The 12,006-nt window shown below is 51.5% G+C and overlaps 1 protein-coding gene across 1 annotated transcript in view; it reads right to left on the reverse strand.

Annotated features, from left to right (window-relative positions):
• Positions 1–1,694: 1,694 nt before the first annotated feature.
• Positions 1,695–12,006, reverse strand: part of CDS2 (CDP-diacylglycerol synthase 2) — a 67,231-nt gene continuing 56,919 nt past the window's right edge. The window contains exons 10-13 of the mRNA XM_062203897.1: positions 11,369–11,521; positions 10,603–10,722; positions 9,206–9,309; positions 1,695–8,968 (exon numbers count right to left, since the gene is read on the reverse strand). Of these exons, the coding sequence (XP_062059881.1) occupies positions 8,836–8,968; positions 9,206–9,309; positions 10,603–10,722; positions 11,369–11,521 (510 nt within the window). The 3' untranslated portion in view covers positions 1,695–8,835. The remainder of the gene's footprint in view (positions 8,969–9,205; positions 9,310–10,602; positions 10,723–11,368; positions 11,522–12,006) is intronic.

Below are 12,006 nucleotides of genomic sequence, written 5' to 3' on the forward strand. Positions count from 1 at the left end.
TCCCAGATATCTGCATGGCTCTCTACCCAACACAGAGGTATTCTCCGTGGCAGCAAAGCCCTCTCTGACCACACTATTTAGAGCTGCAACTTCTCCCCATCAGTACTCCTTGTCCTCCTCGCCTACTTATTCTCCAACAGACCACCTTACTACCCTCCTCCCATAAAGTTCCTCTTGGGACTTTATCTCTGGTTGCATCCCCAGTGTGCAATAGCACCTAGCATGAAGTGGCACTCCACTTGTTTGCTGATCGTATGGAGACCACTGAGACCCATCAGGCTCCCAGGTAGGACACCAGACACCATGATGCTGCTGCTGGGGCCGTGTCAGAGTGAGTAGATAGACCTCCCAGGTCTGAACAACAGAACCTTCCGCAGACGGACTGGAGACCAGGAACCCCTGCCCAACCTACTTCTCCAGCACTACACAGGTCCTTGGTTCCCAAGACAAAAGAGAGCAAGGTAGGCAGGGGAAATGACTAAGGTTGGGTTTCTCATCAACCTTGGAAACTGCCTGCCTAGAGTCAGATTTTGTCAGACTTAGCAAAGTACCTAAATGCAAGGTTGCTTGTACCTTGAGTGCTAGCAGGCAACTCATTCCAGAAGTCCCAATGCTGGAGTCCCTGTGGGTGAGAAAGACAGAGGCTCCTGTCAAGAGGCAAAGCATCTGGAAGTCCCACTGCCCAAGGCATTAGCCCAGACAATAGCAGCCCACTGGCCCCTGGAGTTTAGACTTAAGGAACCCTCCACCTTCCTACCAGGGCCAACCAACTCCCAGGAAAACAGCCCTGGGGTAGCAAGCACTCAGCATGGAGATGCACAAGCCTCCCCCAGAGCAGGTACTATTGACAGCAAGACCTGGAAAGCTAGAAATCAGGCAAACTGAGGGCAAGCCAGGAGAAAGAAGGGAATTGGGAAGAGAGAAAGGCACCTGCTAAGCCAGGGCAGGATAGTGCATGGATTAAGAAGGAAGGGTGACTGAAAGGGCAAGGTCGAGAGCATGGGTGACATACTGGCCAGCTCACTGCAGCCCCAGAACCCCCATTAACAAGTCCCAAGTTTAACCAAAGGCACCAAAGGGTTCTGCACAGAGAGAGAGCTCCTCTCCCAGTTCTCATGCATGGAATGTATTAGAAGAGTTGGCACAACCACAGAGATGGCCAGGGCTGCCACAGAAATTCTGGCAGGAGCAAAGGCCTGGCCCAGAGGTTGGGCAGTGAGGATGAATCTCAGGGATATTCAGAAGGTAGAGTGGGCAGGCCTTAGTTACCGAGGAGATCACTCCCTATTCCCGGCGTGTGCAAGAAAACAGATGGCGAGATCAACACTACTGGATGCGGGGCAGGTGTCGGCAAGTGAAGAGGCTCACAGTCAGATATAGGCCCATGCAGATCAGAAACATGGACCTAGGTACTGCAGAAGGTGAGTGTGGTCAGTGGGGCCTTGCGAATGGGTGGAAATCCCCAGGAAGAGGATCTAAGAGACAAAGAAGCCACCTGAGGCAGGCAGCAGGCCGGGAGGGCAGCCTGCCAGCACAAAGGTGCCTCTGGAAACAGGGAGGGGCCAGCAGCACCATGGCTGGTTCCATGCCAGCAACCCCCAACACTCACACCAGGTCAGCTGCCCCTTCCACACCCTTGGGATTCAAAATGCACTCCCCACCCCAAGTCAAGAACCACACGTGATCTAGCATGTAATTATGTGTTTATTTGTGTAGTAGGAACAATCGGGTATATAAATAAGGTAAATATTTCCAATGTACAGGATATCGAGTGCTTACATTGTGCTAAGAATCTACATGTAGTGTTCAACACTGATCAGAAGTATACAGAGAAGGATCAGCTGTGGCAAAAAAAAAAAAACAAAAAACACTGCTTTAGTCAAATGTCAGCCAAGTGGGTCAATGGCACAGCAGCTGCACAGGCACACACTTCCCAGGGGAAGCCATCAGGACTATCACGTGGACTCTACCCCCATCACCCAGCCTATCTGTGTCCCTCCATACAAAATGGGGAAGGGGCTGAAAAACTGCCCTAGGGGTGCTCTGCCCCCCATCAGCCACCCCCGTCACGGAGGAGGCAGGGCCCAGGGAGACTCCCAGGAGGCACAGACGCTGGCCGTGATAGGCCATATGTGATTTCCTGGCACTGCCAGCACAGACCACTCCCTAAAGGGGCAGAGGGACCCTTGTTAGGCTTGGGGGAACTTCCTGATTAAATAAATCTCAAGTGGAGAGAATTCAAAAGACAGCCACAGCTGGGATTCCCAAAACTCTCCAGTGGGGGCAAGGGGTCCGGTCTGCTCTTCTCCTGCTGTGAAAGGTACCGAGCATCAATCAACATGAAGACTTGGTATCCGTACCACCTCTAAAAGATAATCCCCAGCTTCAAATCTCCCTGCACAGGTTTTCTGAGCCATCTTCGGGCCCCCCCACCCACAAGGCAGCGGGGACCAGCGAGCCCTCAGCTGGCCTGCTGCGTGCCTGTCCTCAGCTGTGAAATTCCCAGCCCCCTCCCTTACCCCGTGCTCCCCCTGCTGCTGGCCCTGTGGCTACTGCTGTGGCCAGACAATAGTCTGCTTCCCAGGCCCTGGCGGGCCCCTTGGCTCCAAGACCTCCTGTTTTATTGGCTCCTGATGTCTGCTCAGCTCTTCTGCTTCGTGCTCAGCCCCCCGACGCCCAGCCCGGGTGACGTGAGACAGAGCACTGGGTGTACTGAAGGCTGCTGTCTGTGTATAGAGGAGCTGAACAAAGCAGCGAAGGAAGGACACTCATAAAAACAGTTACGCACGTTCTACCCACTAGAAAACATTCTTGACCCCTTTTCTAAACTGGTGTTCCTTTGAGAAAAGCCAGCAAAACCTGTGTATGAGCCTAACGGGGGTAAGAAAACAGTACCCCAGCAGCCAGGACAGACTCAGCCATGTGAATGAACGAATGGTTCCACTTAGGACGACAGCACCAGATGGCACACCCTGCTGAGCACTGCACAGAGCCTGGGAGAGCCCTGCTGGGGTATTTCCAGGGGGTCCTCACCGGCTCTCTCTGCAGATCAGAGGCTGCATGGGTGCGTGCAATAGCACAAGGGAGCTCCAGGCAGGGCCAGGGTCCGCCTGATATGTCTCCTGATTCATCAACTAACTGAAGGGGAGAGACCATTAGTTAAAGTCTAGCAATGGGCATCTAGGCTCCACTGACACGCAGGAGCTACCCCACACTCGAGCCAGTCTTCTAGGTGATTATTCGACTGGCTTCAGAATTCCAGCGGTCCCATGAGCCACCACCAGTGCTTCAAAGCCAAGAATCCTCCACTTCACCTCTCGCTCCTCCATGACCCTTGTCTTCATTCAGGAACTAAGTTAAAGAGGCAAGTGTTTGCTCATCCAATGCCCGTTACCCCTCATTTGTCAGTCACCCAGTCAAGCCTTTGGCTATCCTAGAACTGCCAGCAGTACCCCAGGCCACGTGTCCTAGGCAGGCTGCCACTTCCATCCCGTGAATACTTTTAAGGAAGAACAAAAACACCAGGCCCCAGACTGGCCACGTTGCAAGGCCGCATGCAGGCAGAGCTGTGTTCAGGCTTCCAGTCAGTGGAATCTGCTGCACAGCAGGTCTGTTTTCTCCATCCCTGGACCCTGAAAATTTGCACTTGTGCTGCCTATGCCTGACAAGTTTTCCGGCCACAGAGGGAAGTACGTGGCAAGTCACAGGCCCTCCCTGCCCATGGAGCAGAGGCACCACCAGGCAAGAGGAAGCCAACTCTGGGTAGGGGCAGTCCAGACCATGGGCACAGGAAGCTGCAGGACCCTCAGGGGAGAGCACTTCTGGGCCTCCTCACGTCCTGTTCCCTCCATCAGGCTGGCCTTCTGGAGGCCATGGAGGTGCTAAGGCGGGGCTGCTTCTCTCAGAAGGGCAGCAGGCTCACTTCTCAGCCTGGGAACTTCTGGCGTGCGGGGTAGCAGCAGCGAGGTGGCTGAGAACCCTGTCTCTAGCACTACCACAGCGAGGGTCCAAGGACCAGCGGAGCTCTACACAAGTAACTACCATTTATTGAGTGCTTACGATGTGCCAGGCGGCACGCTGAACGCTGACGTGCATTATCTCCATCAATACCACAACTGGCCCGTAGAAGGCAGCACCAATACCAGCCCCAGCTGGGTCAGGGGTGCAGGCAGGGTGAGGGCAGCCTAGGAGCCTGCCCAGACCCAGGGCTACGTGAGCCCACGTCTGTCTCCTTGGTCATCACTCTCGGCCTGTTTCCTTTGATACAACGGGCACGACAATGATACCTCATCTTCTGGATAACAGAGATAATGTATGTAAACTCCTAGCAGTGTGCCTGGCACATATTAAGCACTTTGTGATTGCAATCATTACTAACAGACACCTGCTGGTATTTCATTGGCTCAAGAATAAAAAGAGAAAGAACCTCAGCAGAGAGGCATTTGCTAAAGAGGGGAAGGCACGGGGTCTCCAAATAGCCAAGAGCTTTGAACCCCACTGGCCACAGAACCCTGAACGTTGCACATTCTGCCCTTCTGGTTTTCACAGCTCATCACGTGTTCCGAGAGCCCCAGCACGTCAGCATCCACAACAAGCCTCCTACACTGCCCTCAGAGCCGAGGTCCCCACACAAACCACTGCTCAAGCCAAAGGCAGCCCCGAAGGAGAAGCCTGCCCCACCCACCTGAGAGCTCAGGTGAACAAGGCCACTGCAGGTCAACCTGAAAGGGGAGCTGCTCAGATGAACACAGCTGGCAGCCAGGACCCCCCTCCTAAGAATGGGGCCCACCCCCAAGGAGATGTGAGCAGAGCCCAGACAGAGGGGTCAGCCCAGCTGGACCTTTCAGTAAGGATTCTTTGCCACCAAAGCCCGGCACCCTTCGTAGGTCAGGCCACAAGACCCCCACCCAACGAGGGAAACCAAGTTAGGAAGGAGGGTGATTAAGGGAAAAGGAAGTCTGGTTTGACCAAGATAAGGACAAGCAGGAGGCTCTGTCCAAGAATTAGCTGTGTCTCAGGAGCTGAACGCTCCAGCTGCTCTTTAGAACCCTGTGCTCCAGACAAGCACAAATGAAGAGTCTACCTGTGGCTCCCTGCCATGTGATGTGGCTGCGACAATCACCTACACACCTTCCACTTCACCTTTTCCTCCCCATCCTGACCTTGGTCAGGTGACATGAAACTGTCCCTGCCACCCCCATCCCACTCTACCCTCCCCCCAGCACATCAGCACAGTGTGTGCTAGAAAGCTGGGCCCAGGGCCAGCACTGGGGCAAAGTGGGTTAAGCCACTGCCTGCAACACCCACATCCCATACAGGTATCAGTTCGTACCCTGCTGCTCCACTTCCAGTTCCCTACTGATGTGCTGGGGAAAGCAGCAGAGGATGGCCTAGGTGCTTTGGCCCCTGCACCCACGTGGGAGAACCGGAGGAAGCTCCTGGCTCCGGGGCCCAGCCCCCGCTGTTGCAGCCATGTGGGGAATGAAATAGCGGATAGAGGATCTCTTTGTTCCTCCCTCCCTCTGATTCTTTCAGATGAACAGATAAATCTTTAAAAGCTGGGCCCACATGTGAGTCACTCTGAAACACAAGAGCCAGTGGAGCCCAGGCTATTACTAAATAGGAAGGAGTTTCAGCAGCACATCCCACGTCTACTCTGGAAATGGCCATGGCTGTGCGGGGTTCTGGGCTAGGGCACGCTCTGCCCTGAATCACTCACATTCTCTCCCACCCCAACTCTGTCAACAGTGGGGAGAGACCGGAGCCTGCCAGGGGCTCACCAACACTGTGAGGATCTGAACACAGGGCTCCCTTGCCACTAGGCTCCAGCCAACTTAGCAACTGGCTTAGGCTCAGTTATGGGGTCTGTGCAGTCTCCCTTAAAATGTATGCTTGGAGTGTTATTGCCTAATAAGGTCAAGTTACAGGAGAAAGGCTTAGGGGAGAGGGAGGATTGGGGAAAATACCATAAAAGTGATTTCAAAGTCCACCCGGATAAGACTCAAAGTTATATTCCATGCCTCCACAGACAAACTAGTTCACATACATTACAGAACTGTACAACACTAAGAGTGAATACATTTTAAAATAGCACTAAAATGCTCAGAATAGGAACGGTCAAAAAAGTAACCAACATGAATAGGGCCTGGGCTGCCTTAGAGGGTTTCACTTTAAGGAGCAAAACACAGATGTGTACCTCCCAATGCTGGAAACGGAGGAGTGGCTTGGGCACACTCAAAGGGAGACCGGGACCTGGGAGCAGTGGCAGAACTCACCAGGGGGCACCCAGGCTGTCTCCCCCTCATTCCTCAACTCCTGATTTCATCTGTGTGCTAACAGCAACTGATGCACCTCTGGCTCAGGTGAGGCCTCCTAAGCTTGAGGGAGGAGCGCTGCAGCATTTCCAGTGCATTGGCGCCACAGCCACAGAAGCAGGGGAGCTGGGGCCCCTGCTGTTCACATCCCACAGGTGCAGCGCGAGACAGAGTGAGTCCGACTCTGCCAGGAGGCCCTGGTGCAGCTCTCTCACCTGAGGAATCTCAGAAGGCTGCAGTGAGAATGTATGGCACACGAGTTGGAAAACAAAACAAAAACTTCTAAATCGGGACTATATAACCAATACTGATGAACACATGAACAAGTGTGAAACAAAACCACGCATGGGGTCAACAAATACCGGATTCAAGGAAAGGGAAGATACAGCATTTCATTCACATTTTATTTCTGACCAAAAAAAATGGATATTTTAAAACAAGGTATGCCATTCATTAGGACCCACATGGGTGGATGGTAAAACAGAGGAAAGGAACATTGTGCTAAAGAGACACAAGGTGGCGCTGCCTCCCAGTTCCTTGACCGGGAAATCCCTAGAAAATAAACCCAGTCTCTGGCCTGGATCCCCCATGAGCAACCAGTGCCACAAAGCAGCGCGAGCCTCACCTGCCACCACCAGGCTTACCAGTCCTAAAGGCAGCCCTACCACAGAGAGGTCTCACCACGGAGCCCCAGCTAAGTCTCCTTGTTCTCAGGTCCCACCAGACACCCACAATGGAACACAAGACAAACGAGGACCTGATCGTGCAAGTTCATTCTTCAGAGAACTGCTATTACATTCCTGAACTCTCCTCTGTGTAAGACCCATTGCTGCAGCCCCGACTCAAGAGGATGCAAGCTAGAAAAGGCCTGAAGGCACTTCCTTGGGGTGCCCCAGGACGTGACTCAATACCCACAGGAGCCCCTCGGATGCGGAGAGCAGAGCTGGAAGACAGCTCAGGAAACGAAGGCCCTGGGAGCATGCGCCCTGCCTGGGGTCACAGCCAGGACCGAACCCTTTGCAGTTTTGTTATGAAGGGGATCTTGGACCTGAAATGGAAGTCAAAGTTTAAGGGGAAGAAGTTGCCTCAACTCCACATGCATGAGGAGGATCAGGCAGCGATGTGAGCTGAAAACTTGTAAGGGTTCGGTTTCCGCTGGACGCTTGAGCAATCGGGGCTGGCCGAGCCTTCCGGGGAGGTAGGAAGGGGGAACTTAACCACGCACTAGACCCAGGGGCTAAAGCAAGGTGATCCATGGCACCAGGTAATTTAACACATCTGGCCACCAAGTTTCCCACTCCCACCCTCTGCTGTGTGTTGGCCTGACAGAACTCATCTGTCTTCCCAAAGTCAATTCTCACCCCTTATCAATAGGGAGGGGGAAAAATAAATCACAGTTTGAACAAACAAAAGGTCCCCCAGGAAAATACATACTGGATTTAAACTGGTCACATTATATAAAAAGTGTACATTTAACCTGCACAGCGGTCAAGCCTCTCATCAGGTTAGGGTCTCCATAGTTTTAAGCAGGACTTTGTGGTTTCAGTGAAGAGGGCATGGCACAAGAGATTTTTTTAAAACACACAGACACACTCTGGCTGTAAGAACCATATATACACAACACAGCAGCTACGCGGGTGTCCTGGCCAAGGGTGCGCAGACAGGGGGACCCCAGAAGGGATTCAGCAGCAGCAAGTCTACAGCACAACACGAAGAGTGCCAGCCCAGAAGACACAGTGAGCTGGGCCGCCCTACAGGAGACACCTGATCCCACCCAACACGGGCGCGGGCTCTGTGGGCGTGCTACTGCATACACTTGAACTACTACAGTGTGGATTTCTCTCCAGATCATTATAAATAATTTCTCGTGCTTTCTGGAAAAAGTAAAAACTGAAACCTCCTTTCAATCTGTGATGAAGGTGAAAGCATTATTTACTTGTAAAGCAGAGCCGACTCACACCCTGCAGGATATCAGCATGGACAGAATGCTTATCTGATGGCTAAACCTCCCTCCCCCAGGGCAGGGCTACAGAAGACGACCTTCCCACTGCTCCACTTAGAGGTTGCTAGAGAAGCCCAAATGGAAGCTCTCCAGGAGCACAGACAGGACGTGCACCCCAGCACCTGGGAGAGCCCCCTGAGCTGCAGGACACAGAAGAACATCCATTCTCTGAATGAGTCTACAAGCTGTTCAGCTGATGGGACCACCACACAGACACCCTGAGCCACACAACACTGTCTTCCTGGTTGTTACACATTTTTTTTTTTAAACCTAAATAGTTTTCCTCCTGTGACATCTTCCCAACTCAAAGCTGTAATCTACTCACAACCCAAATCAAAAACACAGATACTGTATATACAGATTTTTAAACCCACAAATAAAAAACACTCTACAGGGGGAAAAAAAGAGAAAAGACAGTGAGTCGAAGCCCTGTCGTTGTCTAAGTCACACCAGCTGGGCTTGTCTTGGAGACCTGCCCCTCGCTCAGTCCTGCACCTGCTCTTCTGCCCTGGGTGGCCCCTACTCGTCCTCCGTGGCAGCTGTGAGAAGCCCCTTGTCGGTCAGGTGGGACTTCAGTGTGTTGAAGATGTGGAGCTGCTGATCTGGTCGCAGGGTCAGGAACTGCTGGATCAATTTGCTTGGGTTGGGTCCCCTGGAACAGAACATGAAGAAACAGTGCTGAGCTGAGGCCCAGCAGCTTCTGAGGCCTGAATATCCAAGTGGCTGCGCTGATGTCTGGATTGATAATGGAGGACAAGAGGGGGCCTCAGAGAACCCCTCAACGGCCACAACTGAAGGCTGCACTCACATCTGAGATGCTTCTCACTGGAACTTAGGAGAGGCTAAGCTTCTGGAATTGCCCCACATACCAGACAGAAAGGCAGTATACCTGATGAAGCTGGCAATGTACACGTTGACAAAGGTGGCCATCAGATACTGGCAGTCAAAGCGATCCATGATGCCTCCATGGCCAGGAATGGTGTTGGCAAAGTCCTATAAGAGAGGAGCAGTGGCTGAGCCTGGCCTCGGCCTGCAAGCAGACCCCAGACTAAGGGCCCACCCCATGTCCAGCTACCACCCCAAAACAGCTGAAGGCAATGAAATCAAGAAGTGTGGGATCAGATGCCAAGGCTGTACCAGCCTCTGATTATAATCTTATAAATTACAAAATGTTCTCTTGAAGAAAGGGCTCTTCTAAAAATTCATGGACATGCATATCACGAAAAACACCTATTACAAAGAAGTTCACAGGAAAAGATACTACCAAAAAGAGCTATGAATGGATTTAAAAATTTTTGCACCAGAAATCAAAGTTAAGCTTATGTTTTTATTCTGTTTTGCCATGTACTTTTTGAGGTATGCTAATATATTAACATATTAATTAAAAACCAATGATGAAGCCGGCGCCGTGGCTCACTAGGCTAATCCTCCGCCTTGCGGCGCCGGCACACCAGGTTCTAGTCCCGGTCGGGGCGCCGATCCTGTCCCGGTTGCCCCTCTTCCAGGCCAGCTCTCTGGCCAGGGAGTGCAGTGGAGGATGGCCCAAGTACTTGGGCCCTGCACCCCATGGGAGATCAGGAGAAGCACCTGGCTCCTGCCATCGGATCAGTGCGGTGCGCTGGCTGCAGCACGCTACAGCAGCAGCCATTGGAGGGTGAACCAACGGCAAAAGGAAGACCTTTCTCTCTGTCTCTCTCTCACTGTCCACTCTGCCTGTAAAAAAAAACAAAACAAAACAAAACAAAACCAATGATGGGAGGCTAGCGCTGTGGCATAGCAAGTAAAAGCCACCTCCTGCAGTGCCAGCATCCCATATGGGCGCCAGTTCGAGTCTCAGCTGCTCCTCTTCTGATCCAGCTCTCTGCTATGGCCTGGGAAAGCAGTAGAAGATGGCCCAAGTGCTTGGGCCTCTACACCCACTTGGGAAACCTGGAGAAAGCTCCTGGCTTCTGGCTTCAGATTGGCGCAGCTCCGGCCATTATAGCCAATCGGGGAGTGAACCAGCAGATGGAAGACCTCCCTCTCTCTCTGCCTCTCCTCTGTGTAACTCTTTCAAATAAATAAGTAAATAAGCCTTTAAAAATAAAAAAATCAATGATGGAATTTTCTTGGAAATGACATCTTTTTACTGAATCCACCTAAATTCAGCGTGTGGGTCAAGAAGAGCACACACCCACCCCAGCATGGACAGCCTAGTGATGTGACAGGGGTGGGGGCTGGCAGAGAGGGGCAGCAGATGGGCAAGGAAGGAGGAAGATGAGAAAACAGGGAAGAGGGCTTTCCTACTTTGATTTTAAAGGCCCGTTTGAATCCACTTGCGAAGAACCCTCCAAAGGGGCCGATGAGGGAGGCAAAGGTGGAGAGGGCAATGCTGTGAATCTGGAATGGGTACATCCGGGCAGTTTTCTGAGAACAAGAAGTGAAGGGAAGTTAGCCCAGCTTTGTTACACGTTGATGACATAACTTCTTATGAAACGAATTTATATACAGAGAAAAATATTTTTTCGATTTTTGTAAATCTATAACACCTGGCTTTAATGGAAGACGTAAAGCTACTCTGCATTTAATCTGTTGCAGTATGTTGTTTTGGTGGAAGAAAATGTAGTTTAAAAAGTCTATTTTATACAGCATCAAAATATCACATTAAAATCATCACAGAGCTCATGAGAAAACAAGTATCAGAAAGCTGTCAAATTCTCAAAGGCGAGCACAGGCTTTCCAAAATTCTAACTTGCACTTGGAAGCCAAACATTATCACCGGTACCAGTTACTGTCGGATATTTCTCTTGAAGTGACAAGCTCACTTCATTCTTCTCAAGAAAACACCTGCCAAGTATCCTAATCTGAAAAGCTTGTGTGTTAGTTGCTGTCCAGTAAAAATTAAGTTCCTAGTTAGAAGCAGCTAATCAAGCTCAAAATTCAAACAACCGCACATGTATTTCTTGGGCTTACGCTCCTGGGAGGGATGAAGGTTGTTTGTTAGAAGGAAGGAGAGGCTTTCTGTAGTCCCTTGTGCACCTATGGCTGTTCACCCCAGGTGACTGGCACATACCCAGCCAATCACAGACTGGACCACGCCAGGAATGTTGTACTCTTGCAGTCGAAACAGGTCCGAGGGCTCACAGTCCACCATGAAGCTGTTGGTGTCGTTGTTGTACTCCACAGGGCAGACGAAACATCTGTACCCAGACATCACGTAGGACAGCTGAGGAGGAGGAAGAGTCAGCAGACACTTGGATTGGCCACGTTCCCCACAGCGCCCAGAACCCCGCTAACTGACTACATGTTACATCAGAGGATCGTGTTGCACCACACATGTATTTTACCTGAATTAAAAAAGAACAGGTTCATGGACCAGAGGTCTCATCCATCTGTGCCCAAACACACAGGCCCTGAAAGAGCACAGGGAAGACCTGAAGGAACCTGCACCAAGAACTTTGAGAAGTTTCTCCCACTGTGGGGGAGCCGCAGTCCATTCTGCTCAAGAGCTCTTAACAGAACGGGAGGAGATTGTGGGGAGGTGGTACGGCAAGAGGCAGCCAGCCAGAGAAAGATGGCTAGCATACAATAAAGCTGGGAGAGGCCAACACTGAAAGACAGGCAACCCTGAGAAAGGAGGAAAACTGGCCTGAGGGTCAGAAGCAAAAAAACAAAAAACAAAAAAAATACAAACAAACAAAAAAACAAAAC

This window comes from Lepus europaeus, chromosome 10 (genome assembly GCF_033115175.1).
Source record: "Lepus europaeus isolate LE1 chromosome 10, mLepTim1.pri, whole genome shotgun sequence".
In the NCBI taxonomy this organism is placed as follows: domain Eukaryota; kingdom Metazoa; phylum Chordata; class Mammalia; order Lagomorpha; family Leporidae; genus Lepus; species Lepus europaeus.